The 19,446-nt window shown below is 58.2% G+C and overlaps 3 protein-coding genes across 7 annotated transcripts; 2 read left to right on the forward strand and 1 right to left on the reverse strand.

Moving 5' to 3' along the window:
• Positions 1 to 1,066: 1,066 nt before the first annotated feature.
• Positions 1,067 to 8,065, forward strand: EFEMP2 (EGF containing fibulin extracellular matrix protein 2). Of its 2 annotated transcripts, none has more exons than XM_069470178.1 (12): positions 1,067 to 1,324; positions 1,905 to 1,964; positions 2,242 to 2,359; positions 2,585 to 2,633; positions 3,186 to 3,392; positions 3,868 to 3,990; positions 4,285 to 4,401; positions 4,546 to 4,665; positions 5,803 to 5,922; positions 6,010 to 6,136; positions 6,386 to 6,581; positions 7,373 to 8,065. In XM_069470178.1, the coding sequence occupies exons 3-12, from the start codon at positions 2,249 to 2,251 to the stop codon at positions 7,532 to 7,534; spliced, it is 1,332 nt and encodes a 443-aa protein (XP_069326279.1). In that variant the 5' UTR covers positions 1,067 to 1,324; positions 1,905 to 1,964; positions 2,242 to 2,248; the 3' UTR covers positions 7,535 to 8,065. The 2 variants fall into 2 exon arrangements, with proteins under 2 accessions (XP_069326279.1, XP_069326280.1); XM_069470179.1 differs by having other exon boundaries at positions 1,067 to 1,160.
• A 41-nt stretch (positions 8,066 to 8,106) lies between these two features.
• On the reverse strand, positions 8,107 to 13,830 carry MUS81 (MUS81 structure-specific endonuclease subunit). Of its 4 annotated transcripts, XM_069470180.1 has the most exons (17): positions 13,774 to 13,830; positions 13,400 to 13,615; positions 13,158 to 13,308; positions 12,885 to 12,970; positions 12,352 to 12,450; positions 12,129 to 12,197; positions 11,866 to 11,951; positions 11,171 to 11,311; positions 10,885 to 10,980; positions 10,666 to 10,787; positions 10,478 to 10,575; positions 9,803 to 9,919; positions 9,612 to 9,707; positions 9,302 to 9,430; positions 9,122 to 9,225; positions 8,561 to 8,644; positions 8,141 to 8,475 (listed from the first exon to the last, which is right to left on the reverse strand). In XM_069470180.1, the coding sequence occupies exons 2-17, from the start codon at positions 13,532 to 13,534 to the stop codon at positions 8,409 to 8,411; spliced, it is 1,680 nt and encodes a 559-aa protein (XP_069326281.1). In that variant the 5' UTR covers positions 13,535 to 13,615; positions 13,774 to 13,830; the 3' UTR covers positions 8,141 to 8,408. The 4 variants fall into 4 exon arrangements, with proteins under 4 accessions (XP_069326283.1, XP_069326282.1, XP_069326284.1 ...); XM_069470182.1 differs by lacking the exon at positions 13,400 to 13,615 and having other exon boundaries at positions 8,107 to 8,475; positions 13,179 to 13,308; positions 13,683 to 13,815; XM_069470181.1 differs by having other exon boundaries at positions 8,107 to 8,475; positions 13,179 to 13,308; positions 13,400 to 13,815.
• Positions 13,831 to 16,010: 2,180 nt separating this feature from the next.
• On the forward strand, positions 16,011 to 19,239 carry CFL1 (cofilin 1). Its single transcript, XM_069470184.1, has 4 exons — positions 16,011 to 16,133; positions 17,909 to 18,216; positions 18,423 to 18,499; positions 18,720 to 19,239. The coding sequence occupies exons 1-4, from the start codon at positions 16,131 to 16,133 to the stop codon at positions 18,830 to 18,832; spliced, it is 501 nt and encodes a 166-aa protein (XP_069326285.1). The 5' UTR covers positions 16,011 to 16,130; the 3' UTR covers positions 18,833 to 19,239.
• The last annotated feature ends 207 nt before the right edge of the window (positions 19,240 to 19,446 follow it).

The following is a 19,446-nucleotide window of genomic DNA, read 5'->3' on the forward strand; positions in this document are numbered from 1 at the left end:
AATAACAGCTTTATTGAGATATAATTCACATACCATAAAATTCACCCTTTAAAAGTGTACAATTCAGTGGTTTTTAGTATATTTGCATAGCTGTGCAACTATCACTACTAATTTCAGAACATTTTCATCATCCCAAAAGAAATCCCATACCCATTAGCGGTCACTCCCCGCTCCCGCTTCCCCTGGCAACCGTTAACCTACTTTCTCTCTAGGGTTTGCCTATTCTGGGTATTCCATATAAATGGAATGTGTGGCTTTTTGTGTCTAGCTTCTTTCACTTAGTGTAATATTTTCAAGATTCATCCATGTTCTAGAATGTATCAGTTCTTTCCTTTTTATGGCTAATATTTCACTGCATGAATGTACTGCAATTTGTTTATTCATCACTTAATGGACATTGGTGGTTTCTCATTTTGGCTGTTATATACAGTACTGCTATAAACGCTGTGTACAGATTTGTGTGTGTGTACATGTTTCCAGTTCTCTTGGGTATATACCTAGGAGTGAAATTGCTGGGTCATGTGGTAACATTTTGAGGAACTGCCAGACCATTTTCCAAGGCGACTGCACCATATTATGAAGTTTCCCATTTCTCCATATCCTCGCCAACACTTGTTATTGTCTTTCCTTTTGGTTTTAAAGAGTATTATTTTTTAACTCCTCGCCCCAGCGGCTGGGAAGGACGGTGGTGTTGGGGGTGCAGGGGAGTGGAGAGGAGAGGAGATGCTCAGCAGTTCACCGGGAACCCCAAGGGCTCACCTGGGGACCCACCAGCACATCCCCTACTCGGCACACGCCCTCGGGACCACGCTGTGGGCTCTACTGTGGGGATCAGCAGGGATGGGAAGAGGAAAGCAGGGCCTGGCCATTCCGGCTCCCAGTCTGGTCCCAGGCGGGGGATCCCTGACACGCAGCCCTTCCCGTCTGGCCCCGCCCAGAGACGTGGGCAAAACGAGGCCCCGCCCCTTCCTGGGAGCCTGCTCGGCCCAGACTCCGCCCCCAGGGACACGCCCTCCACTTGGGGGCGGAGGGGGAAACTGGGTGGGGGACGTGGGTGAGAGGAGGGTCGGGGAGGCGTTGGCGTTGGACCCTGGAGTCCTGCGCGCGGGAGTTCAGCTCTGCCCTCCTTCTCAGGGGCTTCCATTCATTTGGGACCAAAAGTGAACTACCGCCCCTGCCCCCAAACTATTGTGCTTTGCTAATGGAGGGCGCGGGGGAGGCCGTGCCGCCGTGAAGGGACCAATTAGCCGAAGACCGCCCTGGGGGTGGAGGGCAGAAGGGGGAGAGATGGACAGCTCTGCGCCTGGGAGCGTCTCGTTCCTGGGTGAGGGTCTCGGGACCCTGAGTGAAGTTTGGGAACCGTCTAGAGTGACGATCTGGGAGCACAGAATACAGTTCTGGAGGGAGTAGAGTGAGGACCTGGAGGCCCTAGGATTACGTGGACCTCTAGGTGTCCAGTGCAATCTTGGGAGGCGCAGAATGGGAGTCTGGGGGCTCCGGGATTAAGGTGTGGGTGCATAGGTTGAAATTGTGGGGGCTCAGATTAGGTAGGGATTAGGCGCGCAGGATGACATTTTTGGTGAGGATGTGGGGTCTCCCGGGTGAGTCTGGGGGCCTGGCATCAAGGTCAGCGGCCCCAAGGATCGAACGCTGGGGGACCCTGGCCCAGCGCCGGGAGGCGGCTCTGAGCGGCGCCGCGGGGGACCGGGTGGGGGCCTGCGGCTGGCCGGGGGCGGAGAAGCGGGGGGTCGGGGTCCCTCCCCCTGGCGCGGGCTCAGGAATCCGCCGAAGGGCGGGCGGAGGCGCCGGGGTGGGCCGCGCCGCGGCAGGCGGGCGGGCGGGGGGCGCTTCCTGGGGCCGCGCGTCCAGGGAGCTGTGCCGTCCGCCCGTCCATCTGCCCGCAGGCACTGCCCGAGCCAGCTGAGCCGCCGGAGCCGCGGGCCTCAGGGCCGTCGCAGGCCCAAGTGAGTGGCCGTCCGTGGGGGGAGGGCGCGGGCCGTAGTCTCGGCCGAGTCAGCGGCAGCGCAGAGCTCAGAGGCCCGAGCTCTTCGGCCTGCGCCGCTGGGGGACTGGGCGGGGGCGGGGCGGCCCCGGGCGGGTGGGCCTGGGAGCAGAGTGGGCCTCTAGCCCTGGGAGGCTCCAGGTCCCCAAACATCTCCTGAGCGGCGGGGCTCCGGGTCCTGGGACAGGGATCGGGGGTGCAGTGGCAGAAGCCCCTGACCCCCGTCCACCACGTCCCAGCCCCAGGATGCTCCCCTTCGCCTCCTGCCTCCCCGGGTCTCTACTGCTCTGGGCGATGCTGCTCTTGCTCTTGGGGACAGCGTCTCCCCAGGATTCCGAGGAGCCGGACAGCTACACGGTGGGGACGATGGGGCCACTGGCCTGGGACAGGATGGGCAGGGAGAGACCAGGATCCTGGGGTGGCTGCTACTGGGGAAGATTCTCCCCTCCTCTGGTTGGTAGAGCAGCTGGGGGCCATTGTTTGGAGCAGGCAGGGAGGGTGGCCAGGCTCAGGCCCTGGTCTTGGCCTGGTTAGTTGGAGGAGACCTGAGGGTGACGACTAGGCACTCTGGTTCCCTTCCAGGAATGCACAGATGGCTATGAGTGGGACCCAGACAGCCAGCACTGCCGAGGTGAGTGTGCCTGGGGGACCAAGAACCCCCAGGAGCCGGGGAAGGGATTGAGTGCTGCTTTTCAAGGACAACCCCATCTTCAAGAGATGCACCAGGAGCCCAGTGGCCCGTCCTCTGCCCTGCTCTGCTCAGCTGAGGCCAGCTCTGATTCTCTAGGGGCAGATCAACTAGGGGTGACCCCTCCCTCTCCCAGAAACCGAGGAAAGCCTGCCCCTACCCCCAGAGGAGCTGGATCCCATACACCTCTGAACCCCTCTCCTGCCCAGCTCTTTGTTCCCATCACAGCCTGGGAGGGCAGTGTCTGCGGGGTTGGGTTGAGCTAGGGCCAAGGCTTTAGGGAGAGGTAGAGACCCATTTGGAAGCAGGAGAATGAGGGCACAGTCGGAACAACCACCCCACCTCCAGCCCAGCCAGGCCCTTAGCTGGCTGAGCAGAGAGGGAAGGCTTTGCCTGTGCCCCACAGCTTAGAGAAGGCCACGTGGGGCTCCTGCCTCCCACTCCTTCCAGGGCCAGCCAGGAGACTGGCTGTGCCCAGCAGGCCCCTCTTTGCAGATGTCAATGAATGTCTGACCATCCCTGAGGCCTGCAAGGGGGAAATGAAATGCATCAACCACTACGGGGGCTACTTGTGCCTCCCCCGCTCAGCTGCCGTCATCAACGACCTACATGGCGAGGGGCCCCCGCCACCAGTGCCTCCCACTCAACACCCCAACCCCTGTCCACCAGGCTATGAGCCCAACGATCAGGAGAGCTGCGTGGGTAAGTTGAGGTCACTGTGGTGCCCAGGCTTCTAGTCCTCTCTCCAAGCATCTTACATGGATGTGTAAGATGACATGTGTGACATGCACACCCTCATGCAGATCCCCACTTTGTTTGGGGCCTGCCACAGGTGGCCCCAGCTCGTGTTCCACTGCCCCAGCCAGCTCCTGGGACCCTCCCCTCGGTTGCTGTGGAGACAGTGCAAGAGCTCTGCCTCCCAGTCTAAGTCCTCTGGGAGCCACAGGCCTTGGAGGAAGAAAAGTCCAGGAATCAGTGTTGCTGGGGGTGTGTGGACAGGGCCTTGCTTCCTGTGCCCGCCTGACATGGGGTGTCACAGGTAGCAGTGCCTTTCCTGTGGGCTCCAGGCTGAACTGCTATTTGTGTTGTAGAGAGGATCTAATCCAAGTCCTGGGTCCATCTGTCGTGATGGGTGGCTGGTGGGATCCCAGGTGGGGCTGAGTGGTGTCTCTCACAGATGTGGACGAGTGTGCCCAGGCCCTGCATGACTGTCGCCCCAGCCAGGATTGCCATAACTTGCCTGGCTCCTACCAGTGCACCTGCCCTGATGGCTACCGCAAGATCGGGCCCGAGTGTGTGGGTGAGTCCAGGGAGCAGCCTCTCTGGTCCCTGTACTGTGCCCCTGGTTGGCTCTCACCCTAACGCCCATTGCAACCCATCCGCAGCCTTCACTCCAGTCCCCTGCCACCTCAGCCCTCCTGTTAGCAGACACAGAGGACTCTACGGGGATGTGTTTGGGGGGGTGTCCTGGCTGACCTGGCCCCATCCAGCTCCCTGGGCACACACAGGACTATGGGTGGTGAGGCCTTGAGTCACAGCCGGCTTACGCCCACCTGGCTTCTGCCCCCTGCTCTCCTTTCCCTGCCTCTACCAGACATAGATGAGTGCCGCTACCGCTACTGCCAGCACCGCTGCGTGAACCTGCCTGGCTCCTTTCGCTGCCAGTGCGAGCCAGGCTTCCAGCTGGGGCCCAACAACCGCTCCTGTGTGGGTGAGGCTAGGCCAGGCCGGGGTCCTGGGTCCTGGGCAGGGAGGTGTGAGGTGGGGGAGCTCCTTTCCTGACCAGCTGAGATGGAGTGGGGGCTCTGGGCTGCTCCTCCGCTTTCACCCCTCCTGTTTTTCCCGGCACCCCCAGATGTGAACGAATGTGACATGGGGGCCCCATGTGAGCAGCGCTGCTTCAACTCCTATGGGACCTTCCTGTGTCGCTGCCACCAGGGCTACGAGCTGCACCGCGATGGCTTCTCCTGCAGTGGTGAGAGTTCCACCCCTGCTGTGTGCTCCTCCATTGGTCACCCAGGCCCTGCATCCGTCATGCCGTGTCCCTGCCACATAGTCCTCCATTTGGTGCCTTCACATGCCATGTGTTCTGCACCCACCTACCCCTGGGTGCTCCACCCAGGGCTGGTTGTCGGGCACTCACAGCCTGGTGGGGAAGGCACCGAGGGGAGCAATGAGGTCCCTACTGAAGTTCACTGGGGAGACTGAGAAGGATGTGGGTGCCACTCTTCCCGAGAGTTGGGCTGACCTACATTCAAACCCAGCACTAGGGCAAGTCACTCTTCTGTTTCTTTCGTAAATGGGTTGTGAGGATTAAGTGAGGCAGTGTAATAGATAGGCTTCATCAGGTCTCAAACAGCGGTGCTTTAAAGTGGTCTACCATTTATGGAGAACCCACCCTATGCAGCTTACTTCCCTCACACACTTGGCCTCCTTTAATCCTGTCTCCAATCCTAGGAGGTAAGGATGATTTCCTTCCTCTGCAAAATGAGGACATTAATATCTCCCTCTAGATTTGTTGGGAGGATCACAAAAAACACACATGAAGTCTCGGATAAATGGGGACTTTTATTATTCAGCTAAGAGAGGTTAACTGACTTGCCCAAGTTCATGTAGCTAGAATGAGATGGGACCGGAGCTCGAGCCCACCCTTCTCACTCAACTGCCAGGTACCCCGTTTACATTATGCTTTGCTGCAGAATAAGGCCTCATCGGTACCTGGCGGCACAAGGGTTACGAGAGCAGAAAAGTCTCGTGCCTGGGTAGCTCCGTCAGCAGGTGACTACCGGGTGCTTGGGCTGATTGTGGGTTGCAGAAATTGGGCAAATTATTGAAAACTAGAGCAGGCTGGGCCCTCGAGACTCATCTAACCCGTTCACTTCACTGATAGGGAAAATGAGGTTCCCCAAGATCAGCCAGTAGGATTCACACCCAAGCCTCTAGATTCCCAGTGCTTTTATTTAGTATTTTCTTCCAGTCTTCGGGCAGAGAGAGGTCTGTGTGCTGGGGCCGTCTTTCTTTGAGCCCTGTCCCCTGCTACATTCAGCCTAATGTAGGACTGATTTGTGAGGACTGCCCTTGGCCCAGGGTGCTCATGCCCGCTTTTTCTCAGACATTGACGAGTGCAGCTATTCCAGCTATCTCTGCCAGTACCGCTGCGTCAACGAGCCAGGCCGCTTCTCTTGCCAGTGCCCACAGGGCTACCAGCTGCTGGCCACACGCCTCTGCCAAGGTACAGGTTTCGGGGGTGGGTCGGGCGGACGGTGTCAGGGGCTGGCGGCCTGACTCCCCTGATTCCAGCCCCTTTCCCCTGGCACAGACATTGACGAGTGTGAGTCAGGCGTGCACCAGTGCTCTGAGGCCCAAACCTGCGTCAACTTCCATGGGGGCTACCGCTGCGTGGACACCAACCGCTGTGTGGAGCCCTATGTCCAGGTGTCTGACAAGTGAGTCAACTCGATGCCAGGCCCCCAAAGGAACTACAACTCCCAGAGGGCTGTGGGGCAGACTGGTGTCTATTGGGACTGGCCAGTGCCCCTGAAGGCTAAATGGGAGTTGTTGTCCTTCTTCACCAAACTGCACAAACTGTTATAGCAGGAGTGGGAAGATCCCTTTGGGATTCCTCCTGTTGGGGTAGATGAGATTTGGGGGATGGACAAGAACCTCATTCCTGTCCCCCATCTCGGGGTCTCTAGCCGCTGCCTCTGTCCAGCCTCCAACCCCCTGTGTCGGGAGCAGCCTTCGTCCATTGTGCACCGCTACATGACCATCACCTCGGAGCGGAGCGTGCCTGCTGATGTGTTCCAGATCCAGGCGACCTCTGTCTACCCTGGCGCCTACAATGCCTTTCAGATCCGTGCCGGAAACTCACAGGGGGACTTCTACATTAGGGTAAGGCTTTCCACCTCCACCCCTCAACTGACCTGCATAATCTAAAATTGAATTCCAGGAAGCCTCTAGGGGGGAGACTGGGCTATGCCAACACGCCCCGCCTCTTTTCTCAAAGCTCCGCCCCTGGAGGCAGGATCTCTGTAGGAGGATAGGAGTGTGCCAAGTTCCCATGGTATAAAGGACAGGTTAAATGCCTTGTGAAATCCAAGTCTAACAAGGTACTTGGACACTAGGGTTTGGGTCCCAGTACTGGTTTCCCCTCTCTGACCTTAGTTTCTTCACCCAAAAAACAAGGGACTGGTATGAGAGGCTTGTGCAGGGGCCTGGGGTCAGAGAATCCAGCTGTCTGCTGGCACAGCTTAAGGTGGGAGGGATCCAGGTGTGGCACACACCGAGTGCAAACCCGCAGTCCTTGTGCTGTATTCAACATGGGAAGGGGTTTGTCTGGTTATCATTGCTTGCTCTTTCTTTTTCACTGAATTCTTTGAATGGAGTCTGCCCCCTCCATGTCAAAGGCCCTGCCACTCCCAAATGTCACACCTGGCCTTGAATCATCAGTTACCCTGGTTAGAAGTAGCTGCAAAGGGTGGGAAGAGCACCAGCAGGAGCCTGGGTGGGTGCAAGAGAGATGTCAAGGGTGTCAAAGAGCTGGATGAGAACCCAAGGTCAGTCTGGCCAGGGCTGTCTGTCCACCTCTTGGCCATTGGGCAGAAGGTGATGCTGGGGTAGTGCCCAGGCACTGTAGGCTGACACAATCTATGTGTCTCCCCTCCACGCACTGTTTCCTGCAGCAAATCAACAATGTCAGCGCCATGCTGGTCCTCGCCCGGCCGGTGACGGGCCCCCGGGAGTACGTGCTAGATCTGGAGATGGTGACCATGAACTCCCTCATGAGCTACCGGGCCAGCTCTGTACTGAGACTCACCGTCTTCGTGGGGGCCTACACCTTCTGAGGAGGGGGAAGGGGTCACCCTCCCCACAGCCCCCTATAGCCAAGAAGCCTGGGGCTCAGGGATGACGGTGTTCTGCTAAAAGCGAAGCTGTTATTGTGAAGGACAGAGAGAAAGGCAATAAAGGAAGAAAGAAGGAGTGCTGGTGGCCGAGGAGGGCGGGTCACACTGCAGTGAGCCTCAGACTGGGGGAGGGGTTGGGCCCATGGGAGGCAGCCCAAGTCCTAAAGGGGAGCTCTGTGCTTAGGACCAGGGGGCCCCACTGATGGGAGCTGGGACCTTTGGGCCACAGGCTTCAGGACCTCCCTGAGAGGGGAGGAGGCTATAAGACACGTGGACTCCAGGCTCAGCCCAGAGATTTGGACTTGGCTGGTTTATAGAGGTCCTGAGAACCCTACTATGGACAGTACCAAGAGATTCCAGGTTCCAGATTCCAGTCCTAGCTCTGCCTCAAACTATACATCTGGACAAGCCTCTGTAGCTCTCCGGGCCTGTTTTCCAATCTATAAAGTGAGGCAACTGGACTGTTAGCGGTCTTCAAGCTTTTCTTTCCCAAGGTACAGAATCTCTTATCAAAGGAAATTTTATTTCATTAGGGACTATCTGATTACATGAAGTAGATTCAAAGTTGTAATGACCCACTGATTCCATCTCCCTGACCAGGGAACCCCAGGTCCTCAGGAGCTTGGTTTAAAAACCACTGGACCAGATGGTTTCCCTAATTCCTGCTCATTTTATAAGGGCATCGCCTCCACAACACGTAAGGCTGCAAACACCTAGATTTTTATTGTAGCCCAAAAGATCCTAGTTAAAGGCTGGCTAGCCTGGGGGGTGCGGGGGGGACAGATCAGGTTGGGGTCTGTCTCGTGGCTTAAGCTCAGGTCAGGGGGCTGCAGCTGCAGTAGAGCTGGGCCAAGGTCCTGCTCAGAGCGGGCCCCAGATTTCTGCAGGGAGAGAGAGCAGGCCTGGGTCAGGGCCTGGGCAGCCTTGGCCCCTGCCACTCCCTCCAGGTCTGCCTCTTGCCCTCACCTCTGTAGCCGCCCACACTTGATGGTGCTCAGCAGGGTCTCCTGGTCCTTGGGGCTGGCACAGGCATCATAGGCAGCCAGGAGGCTGGGGGTGGGATGTTGGGGCATTTGAGTTTCTAAGACTTGACAATGGCTGACTGTTAGACCCACTCTGAGTGGCCCTGGGCCAGCATGGGGTAGAGGAGTCAGGACACTGCCACACTTCCTGAGCCTGGCATGTAAGGCCCTGCTCCATCCCGCCTGCCCTCCCCGTGGCAACACTGGGGCAAAACTAGCAAAGGCTCTAAGAGCTCCCCCAGTCTTGCTAGCCCAGCCCCCTACTCCACCACGTGGAACATCTCCCTCCCTCCTGTAGCCTCTCCCAAGGTCTGGGATACTGTCAGGTCCTGGCTGGCTGTCTTCCTCTCCACTTGACCTCCATGAGCTCCCCAGGGTCCTGCCAGATATTTCCATCTCTGGGTCTGCACAGCCACACAGAGCCAGGCCCCCGCATTAGTCATGCTGAATTTCATGCAGGGAGGGCAGGGGCTGAGGACCCCTAAGGGTCCCTCTGGGGACCTACCTGGCAGGGGTGCTGTATCGATCCACCAGGGCTGCTGCCTTCTCCCCACTTACTCCACGCACCTGCATCAGCTGCCGGGCAAACACCTCTCGCACTGACTGGGCCTGGGGTCGGGGAAGGGCTCTATCATGGAAGGTCTGGGGCCCAGACATGTAAGGAGAAGCTGAGCGGAAACAGTACCTTGTTCTTCATGGCTCCTGTGTTGAAGTCACTGAAGGTGAGGAGTGAGCAGAGAGGGTTTGGAGAGGGCCCAGCACCTGATTCAGGGTCCCCTGGGATTCCCCAGGGGCGGCTGCGTAGAGTGTGTCCCTGAGAGAAGAAGGGACTGAGGCCAGGCTGGAGCTCTAAGGGACAACCCCCAGCCAGTCCTTGCCCAGTCCTAGGCCTCAGTGGGCCAGCCTGAGAAATGGGAATTTCATCCACCTTGCCTCCCTTAGGGAAGCATGGGGGCCAGGCAAGGGACCAGTGCTGGACAGCGGCATCTGCTCACCTGGTAGAGTCTCTGCAGGCCCCGTGTCAAGAGGGCCAAGTACGCAGCTGACTCCTTAATGTCTGCTGTGCGCTTCACAAAGAAGCCATCGATGACCTGGGGAAGAGGACCCAAGAGAGGGAGGGTGGCTCCTAGCCTGGGCCACAGACCACACGGGCCCCTGCCAGCCTGGTCCTGCCCTCCCAGCTCACCTGAGTGTTGGTGACAGCTTGTAGCAGCGTGCTCTCAGGAAGGCTGAGGTTGTGGACTGAGCCTTGCTCCTCCACCAGGTATATCCGGCGCTCCAGGCCACAGCGCTTTAGCCGGAACTGGGGAAGGGGACAGAGAGGGCAGGGATGCATGGGCCATCCACCACATGACATTTGAAATTGTAATGTGACTCTGGTCCCATGAACTAGCCTCCTCTTCCTCCCTAGCTTCTCTACCTGTCTCAGAGAGGCCTTCGCACCTCTGCTCATGCTGATACCATCTCTGAACGCTGCCCATCCTTCTAGCCTCCCTGGACCTGTAGGTGGTCCCTATGACTGTGGGGTCAGCCCAGCAGCCAGTGCCAACGTATGGCCCCTGCATTTCCACCCCTGGAGGTTTGGGCCTTGTCTATCCAAGACTGCAGGCAGTGGGGACCCAAGGGGTCTTTATATGCTCCTGAGCCCAATCCAGATGCCCTGCGTTCCTACTGTGTGCCTAGATGGGCCTGCAGGGGTCTCATCCTGAGGCTGCCTAGGCTGGCTCTAGTTGGGGTGTGGCTGGAGTTCATGGGGCCTGCACCTTGAGGCCATCAGAGATGCTCCTGGATTTCCCTGGGCTGAGAGGGAGACCTTAGAGCACACAATGAGCAGGAAGCATAGCAAGGCCAGCAAAGGAACCTTCTGCTCCCGGAATCGGCCATCAATGATGCTGCTGCACAGGTCGTCCAGCCGCTTGCGCTCCACGATATGGTTCAGGACTAACTCCCCAGGTCTCGCTGTCGAGAAGCCAAGAAGGGTTCCGCTGGCTTGTGTCCCTCCATTCGCCAGGCCCTTCCTCTGATGCCTGCCCATCCACAGCCCTTTACCTGAGTTTCTGGGCCTGGTCTCCTGTGCCACCCACACGAAGTCCCCAACGTGCAGCTTGCGCACCGTGTGGGTCACGTGCAGACGCTGTAGCTCTCGGAGCAGCTCTGGCCTGTGCCCGGCCCTGGAGTTGCAAGGAGGGAGGCTTAGGTCAGGGCAGGCTGGCACCCACCCCCCGACATCCTGTGATTGTCTCTCTCGTCTCACCCCACCTCACTCACCCCCTGGTCTCTCCGATGTCCACGCACAACAGCACCCTGTATTCTCCAGGCCCCAGCTCTAGTGGCGGCTGCTGGAACGCCTCTTCACTGGCGCCACTGGGGGCGGAGGGGAGGGTTGGTGTGTTTGAGGCCAGAACCCCCAGGGCCAGGGCAGTTCTCCCTATAGCCCACAGAAGGTGGGGGGAGCCACAGCTCAGCTATAAGTGATGGAGACAGGGGCGGCTGCTGGCCTCACTTCCCGGACCCCTCCTGCCCCCATTCACCCACTGCTCCTTCCCCTCCTCACAGCTGAGCAGAGGCTGCTTCTGGCACTGCTGGTTCCTCCCCATGCTGCTCCTCGGGCCTGGTGCCCACATTCAGCAAGCTTGGGCTTTCTGACTCAGCCAACTTCTGGGCCAGCTCCAGACCCTCCAGGGTCAGCGAGTACCTGGGAGGTGGAGAGGACAAACAGCTCTCCCTTCTTCGCTCACACCCGGCAGGCTGTCCTGCCTGCCCCCAGCTAGGCTGGCCTCACTGCCCACTTGGCAACCCTGCACAAGTGAGGCCAGTGGCTCTCCTCTCTTCCCCGTCTTCTTGGCTTTTAGGTCAGCTTCCTCGGGACCTGCCCAGGAACATGAATCAGGTCTGCCATAAACGTGTCTCAGGCAAACTTTCCTTTCTCCTGTCTTTGTTCATGCTGTTCCCTTCTCCCTGGAATTCCGTCCTTGCATCTCTACCTGCCAAATCTTAAGATGTGTCAAATGCTGTCTCCTCAACAAAGGCTCTCTGCTCCTCCAATACCCATGACACCACCTCCTCCCTCTCACCTGCTGCCTCAGTCTCACACACTCCCGGTACTCCAGCAGTGTGGGCTTCTGGGGAAGGCCCACCTTCCCCAACCTCATCAGGTCTGAGAATGGCTGGGTAACTGCAGGGTTCCACTAACAATGTCATGCATATTCCCCCATCCCTACGTCCTGTGTCCCCTGCAGTTGGCCCCACCTGGCTGGCTGGTGTGTCCTGAGGACCAAGTTCCTGTGGAGGAGGGAGCGGAGGGCTGGCCAGGGTCGAGTACTTCCAGGGACTACCTGCCAACAGGGGAGGAGACCCTCAGAGAGCTCCTGCTGTACCCCAAGTCCACGCTCTCTGTGCTTTGGGACACAGGCCACCTATAGGCCAGGGCCCTGCCACTGCTCATTGCCAAGGGAAGTCTCTGGTGGGCTCCAGAGCCACTGGGGCCTGTCCTCCCCCACCTCTATGCTCACCCTGGGGGCCTTCTGAGTACACCTCTGCAGCAGCTCCTCTTTGGTTAAGAAGTTGTGGCCATTTGGATTCTGAAACCGAGGCAGAAGAGACGGGATAAATTCCTTCCTTGCCCTGCCCAAGTGGCTGGAATGATCTTTGCCTGCCTTGCATGGAACAGGCTCCACCGGGAGTTTCCCACCTGGCTGCCTGGGTTCCTGCCTCCCAGTATAGCTGAACACTCACCAGGTGCTCCTGGTAGAGCAGCAACAGTACCGCTCGGGCTCCTGAGTGCCGAGCTGGCCAGTAGCTGCCAGAGCCTCCTGCTTTGGGCTGGGCAGGAACCTGAAAGGTATAGAGGGACTATGAACACGAAAGCCAGCCAGTCATCCTCAAATGAATCCCTGGCAGGGCTGAGGCCAAGTCACTCAGTTGCACCCCAATTTCCTTAGCTGTAAAATGAGCCAGGTGACGGGATGATCCCTGCAAATCTGGATGAGACAGGGGACAGCTCCCCAGTGGGGCAGGGGCAGAGGGTAGGGGTATCTGCCTGGCCCATTCTACTGCCTACTGCAGGACAGGAGTCGTTAGACAGAAAAGCACATTAACAGCAACCCTACAATGTATAGGCTGGGTCCCCTAAGTAAAGAATAAACCATGTGCCCAAGGTTAGGCATCAATGGTGAGATTTGGACCCAGGCCTGCTAAATCCCCCAAGTCAGGAACTCATACTCCCGGAACTGCCATTTTGCTTTCCAATCCCCTTTCCCCCTCCTCACTGGCACAGAAGAATCCTGGACTTCGGCAGGTGGCTCTTCCTGGGCTGAACACGTCTCTCCAGGTGGTAAGTCCGGGACACGGTCACCTATGGAAGCATAAGAGAGTCAACCCCACACAACAGCCAAAAGGGTCTGGACTGCAGCCTGTTCAAGTAGAACGTGAGAATGGCGAGGCTTGGAGAGCGCCGCCCACTGGCCCAAGGTCAAACGGCAACTTGAACAGGAGTGGGGAGCTTGAAGCCAAGGTGTCCAAAGTGGGTAAGGAGACTGCACCTGGGGAAGGCAGGCGCTCACCGCCCGATGCTTGGTGCTGCTGCAGGCGTTCGTCCAACATCCGGCACAGCCCGTCTCCAAAATGCTGTAGGATCTTAGCTTCCTTCCCGCTGCGCAGGGGCAGCGGGTACCGCCGGAGGGAGCGCAGCGCCTGGCGGGGTAGAGGGTAGAGAGTAGAGTACCTGGTAGGAATAGGTCAGCCTTGGCCAGCATCTGCGCCCACCAACCCAACTGGGACCCACCCTCTGAAACACGAAGCGCGTGCGGCGCCCTCTGCTGGCTGCCTCGTCCCGCCACTCCGTCAGCCAGCGTACGAAAAGCGGGTTGGGGCAAACGGGCAGCGGGCGTTTCCGGCCCAGGCGGACCCGCGCCGCCATGAGCCCTAGGGCGGATCCTCTGATGCCCCACACCTGCCGAACTGGGACGCTGACAGTTGTAGTCTGGGCTTAAACACCTGGCTGCGGGGAGAGAGCGAGGGTGAGGGCGGGATCTCTCCAAACACGTGGTCCCCCAAGGGGTACTAACTAGATTAGGCCCCTGTCGTCCTCCCCTGCTCCTGCACTACTCTAAGTGGTTGGTGCTGAGCGTTGTCTCCACCGATCTTTCGTCTCAGCACCTCCTGTGGCCAGGACCAGCATTTCGGACGCGCCCCACCCAGGCCCCGGGAGTCTTGACCCGCCCCTTCCTCTCACTCCAGATTCGAGAGCGGGGTCATTTTTGTAAAGGCCAGAAGAAAGCGGACAGCGCCCCCTGTGACTGGGAGGGCTGGCTGGGGGCGGCGCTTAACGGAGTAACCTGAACTTGGCTGCTCTAAGGTCTCTAAGACTGTCGGTTTCAGCCTCATCCTTGCAGGGGCTGGAGACAGATCTTGGGCTTGAGAAGAGTCCAGAAGTGGGGGCCGGGGGACAAGCGAGTGCAAGCATATTTGCGGGAGGGACATCCAGAAAGGGGCAGGGAATGAGGAAACAAAGGTAAGGCAGGAGAAGTTAAAGGACCCTTGGAAGAAAATGATGATTCCCGAGCTCCGGGACACAGTGCTGTGTGTATGGGGTGAGGTCGGGGGGCGAAGTCGGGAACGTGCAGAGAAGGCTCAAAATAGGGCGAGGGGAGGGAGGGAGCCAGAGAACAAGTAGAAGGATGGACTGCCAGTAAGAGGTGCAGAGCATCCTGGCAGGTGGGGAGGCCTGAGATGGGCACCTGGTTGGATCCGGAGGAGCAGTTACGGGTGGGAAGCCCAGATAGAGGTAGAAGGGGAAAAGTCGTGGTCATTTTTGTGGTTCAGTGGAAGTGGGAGACCCTCAGGGAGGTTGGAAATGGAAACCCTGCAAAGGTATCCCAGGTTGGGGGACACGTATAGTTGAGTTGGGCACAGGGTACTCGCCAGAGGTTGGAGCTGTCCCCGGCCTCCAGCTGTCGACCCGGAAGTCGCGAGGTGCAGGTCTCAGGCCTGCGAGGCGCCGGGGCTGCAAGCCCGCCCCTTTGGACTCCGCCTAGATCTCGGTGCAGCACACCCAGCCGGCTTGGGACTCCCGCCTCCCGCCCAACGCAGCCTTATAAGGCGCCTGAAGCCAGCATCCCGGCTGGCCCCGCCTCCTTCAGTCTCCTTGTCCTAATAAGGACATCTAGGGCATCCCGCGGCTGGGGGCGGGCGGGAGCGCATCTCCAGGGTAACTGCGAAGCCTCCCCTCCCCCTCCTTGTTGCTCTTGGAAACTCTAAGGCTTGAAAAAGGTGGAGCTAGCTTCCTCTTCATGCAGGGGTGCTTGGGGGAGGCGGGGGTCGAGCTACAGCTCCACCTGGAGCGCCCAAGACCTCGGTGTTGGGCGGTGCGACGGAATGTCCTGGACTACAACCCCCGGCATGCTCTGCCAGGTACCATACTCCCGGGCGTCGCTCTCCGTTTACACCCTTTATTCTGTTTATGGGATCAAGGTCCCCAGTTCCGTTTTTAGGTTTGCCTCTGACTTGTTTGCGACTCTGTCTTCCCTTCCTGCAGAGTGGGAGGCTATGGTCATTGTTGAAGGCCAAGGGAATCTCCCACCTTAGTTTCTTTTTTAAGGCTTATGCTCTCACATAGCTTGGATCTCAATTTTTGCGGGTATTAAAATAACCATATACCTGGCTATAAGTCGAGAACTAGGTCCAAGTCTGGTTTAATATCTAATCTTTCTTCTCACTGCCTGGTAAAAGGCACATAAAGAAGCTTGAATTGAATGCACAAACCCCCGGCCTTCCTCTATATAGCCTCATCATGAATTTGCCAAACATCTTTAAACAAGAACAAACCTCTCCTTGTAAAGATTTCCCTGTAGCTTTTCCCCTGTGCCTTTTCTTCCTATTCTTATTTTACCGATGTTACATATGGCCTTTTCCCAGGAGACAAGAGTGGCTTTGCACATGGAGATACTCAGTGTTGGATTGAAGACACCTTTATACTTGCGATTCTCCATGCTTTAGGACCGCATTCCAGAAAAGCAAAATCCTAATCATAGTCAACCATTTCTGACCAAGGGATCTAAAAAGTACCAGATGGGTCTTAGGAAAACCATTTTGCTCCTGGATAAAGGGCTGCTTAATTGAGCATCGCTCTCAGGTTATTTTACCGAGTGCCGCGGCCCATTGCTCAGCTCAGAGCGTTCCCTGGGAAATTGGCCCAATAGGCTCGCTCTCCGTGTTGAAGCCCCGTCCTACCAGCCGCCGCGGCCTACATCTCCCCGCATGCACTGCGGAGTCGGGAGGCAGGCTGACGAGAAAGACTGCTACTCAGCGAGCCCGCGGCCGGCGCAGGACTCTCGGACTTCATTTCCCGTCGGCCCGCGGAGGGAGCGCCGGAAGCCCGCCCCGCCCCTCATTGTGCGGCTCATACTAAACGGAAGGGGCCGGGAGAGGCCGCGTTCAGTCGGGTCCCGGCAGCAGCTGCAGCGGCTCTCCTCTTCTCTCGGTCTCCTTGCTATCACTCTTTTGCTTCCGGAAACATGGTGAGCGGCAGGCCGTGGCGCCTGAGGGGAAGCGGCTGCGGGTCGGTCGCCTGCGCGCGGGAGGCAACGGGGGAGCGACGTCGGCCCCCCCCTCCCCCAGCGCCCGGGGCAGGATGAGGGTACCGCACTGAGCTGCGGGTGGCGTCGGGATGCGCGTGCGCGCCCGTGGGCGCCGGGGAGGGCTGGCTGGACGTAGCTCGCGCGCCCCCTGGACTCCCTTCCCCTCCCCCACTCCGCTGGTGCGCCCGCGCGGACACCGGCCGTTGGGGGAGGGGTCCGGGCGCGCACTCGCGCGCCCCTCGCTGAGTAGCCAGCGTCGCGCGTTGTTTCACGGGAGCGCGCGCCCGACTAAAGCACGCGGCATCCAAACCCCGGCCCGGGGGCGGCGAAAGAAAAGCGCGCGAGAGGTCTCGGCGCGCGCGCCCCACCCAAAGGCTGTTCCTGTCTCCGCGTCACCCTCCCTCGGCAGGCAGGCCTGTCTCTAGAGCAGGTGGCAGAGATGCCTGCGCTCGGGAGGGCGGGGGTTGACGCGGCCCGCGGGGATGCTGGAACAACGGGGTCCTGGTTGAGGCGCTGGTGTCTCCGATTAGGGGCTTGCACCTTAATGGTTGGAGCGCACACCGCAGAGGCCGCGGCCCCGCTCGGGAGCGAGCGAGCGAGCCCACAAAGCGAGCTGAGTTCTCGCCTGCATAAAGGGCAAGGGCTGGAACGGCGCTGTCGGCTGGCGCGTGCGCACACACTCTGGCCCTGCCGCCGGGCCGAAACCCTGGAGAAGCGGTGCCTTCCCGGATGGGGCCTGAGGGTGGAGCCGAGTTTAGGGAAGTGACCCAGGCGGGCACCGCCCGGAAACCACCCCGCCTCCTGTGTTCGGCCCGAGGGCTGCGAAAACCGACGGTGGTATAACTTGCCCAGGCTCCAGCTCGCAGCGGACGGAGCTGATAGGCCTGCCAGTGAAGGCGATCCCTGGGGGTTGAGGATCTGGATGTGCTGCTGACTCGGGTATGAGAGTCTCTCCGGGAGGGGGTCGGGTCTAGCCGATCTCCTTTCCCCGCCCAGTCCGGAAGCGGCGGAGTCACGTGGCCGGCTTCCTCTGCAGTTCCGGGGGGTTGGGGGGAGGAGATTTCACCGTGGAGAGTCGCTCCTTCTCCTGGCTGGGGCTCCCGCAGAATAAAAGTTTAAAGAGCTCTCTCGGACCCTGGGCACTAGAGTTTGACCTGTTGATTCCTATCAGCGACCTTTGGTGTCCCCCCTCCCCATTCCCGGAAGATAGGGAGTTGCTGGGCAGGGTCCTAATTGATGGTTGTGATGGAAAAGACCCCAGCAGGGAAGAGGGTCGTCTGTGTGATAACAGTATTGAACAGTTCTGATGACCTTGCTGCAACTATTGAGCATGTTGACGTCCCATCTAGTATTGTAGGGTCCCAGGTCCTCTTCTATCTGTGAAGCTCGAATACCGCACGTTTGTCCAAAGGCTGAGATTGAATACTGTGAGTAGCAAATGAGTCAGTAGCTTCACATGTCTTCAATTTCAAGCCTGTAAAATGAGGGAAAGAAGATGTTAAACCAAGTTATCAGAGGTCCTGGCTGTCATTCTGGGGTTGTCCCATCTGGTTTTTTGACAGTGGTTTGGGTAGGAAAATAGTGATTTGTCTTAGGAACGGGATTAGTGATTCTTGGAACATGAGGCTGGGGGCTGTACTTGTTGGCATCCAGACTGAGATCTGAGAAAGTAAATTATCCTTTTCCTTATGAGGAGTGTGTGGCTTATCCCCCAGGCCTCTGGTGTGGCTGTCTCCGATGGCGTCATCAAGGTATTCAATGACATGAAGGTGCGCAAGTCTTCGACACCAGAGGAGGTGAAGAAGCGCAAGAAGGCAGTGCTCTTCTGCCTGAGTGAGGACAAGAAGAACATCATTCTGGAGGAGGGCAAGGAGATCCTGGTAGGTGATGTGGGCCAGACTGTCGACGATCCCTACGCCACCTTTGTCAAGATGCTTCCAGACAAGGACTGCCGCTATGCCCTCTATGACGCAACCTATGAGACCAAGGAGAGTAAGAAGGAAGACCTGGTGTTTATCTTTTGGTGAGCTCTTCATTCAGGCACTTTATCCTGTCGCCTGCCCCCTTTCTCAAGATGGGAACTTCTGTGCCTCCTTGTTAACTGAGAGGCATGGGTTTGGGGTGGGGAGAGGTTGTAATAAAACACTTGTCGATGCTAGCTCAAGGGTTTCTCGAAGTCCTCTATTGCTTTGCTTTTGCTGCAAGTTCCCTGCCTCTTGTTTCTCTCAGGGCCCCTGAGTGTGCACCCCTTAAGAGCAAAATGATCTATGCCAGCTCCAAGGACGCCATCAAGAAGAAGCTGACAGGTAAGGGCCAGCATTGGTGGTGCCGCCTGCCCTTCTGCTCAGGTCTTGGCTGCAGGGCAGGGTGAATGGTGTGGCAGAGGGGGTCCTTCCCCCCTTCTTCCCTGCCTGCTGGGAGGTAACCTTGTCCCTTCCATCTGCTTCGATTGGCTCCTTCCCAGCCACAGAAACTTCCCGAGCCTGGGGCTTCCTGCTCACAGATGCTCCCTTTTCTTCCCTACAGGGATCAAGCATGAATTACAAGCAAACTGCTACGAGGAGGTCAAGGACCGCTGCACCCTGGCAGAGAAGCTGGGGGGCAGTGCCGTCATCTCCCTGGAGGGCAAGCCTTTGTGAGCCCCCTCCGGCCCCCTGCCTGGAGCATCTGGCAACCCCAGACCTGCCCCTGGGGGTTGCAGGCTGCCCCCTTCCTGCCAGACCGGAGGGGCTGGGGGGATCCCAGCAGGGGGAAGGCAATCCCTTTACCCCAGTTGCCAAACAGTCCCCCCACCCCCTGGATTTTCCTCCTCTCTCCATCCCTGACGGTTCTGGCCTTCCCAAACCGCTTTTGATCTTCTGATTCCTCTTGGGTTGAAGCAGACCAAGTTACCCCCAGGCACCCCAGTTGGGGGGGAGCCTGTATTTTTTTTAACAACATCCCTACTCCTCACCTGTTCCATCCCTTCCCATGCTGCCAACTTCTAACCGCAATAGTGACTCTGTGCTTGTCTGTTTAGTTCTGTGTATAAATGGAGTGTTGTGGAGATGACCCTTCCTTTTTCCTCTGGTCACAGCCACTCATGGAAGCGGGACCAGTAAGGGACCTTCGATTAAAAAAAAAAAAAAAGACACAAAAATAAACAGGCTCACTAATGGGATGTTTGTTTCCGGGTTGGGGCCCAGGAGACCTTGCCAGGGGAGTAGGTTGGGAGAATGAGCAGCATCTTTTCTCCATGCCCCACCCCCTGCCA

Source organism: Eulemur rufifrons, chromosome 6 (assembly GCF_041146395.1).
Source record: "Eulemur rufifrons isolate Redbay chromosome 6, OSU_ERuf_1, whole genome shotgun sequence".
Lineage (NCBI taxonomy): Eukaryota > Metazoa > Chordata > Mammalia > Primates > Lemuridae > Eulemur > Eulemur rufifrons.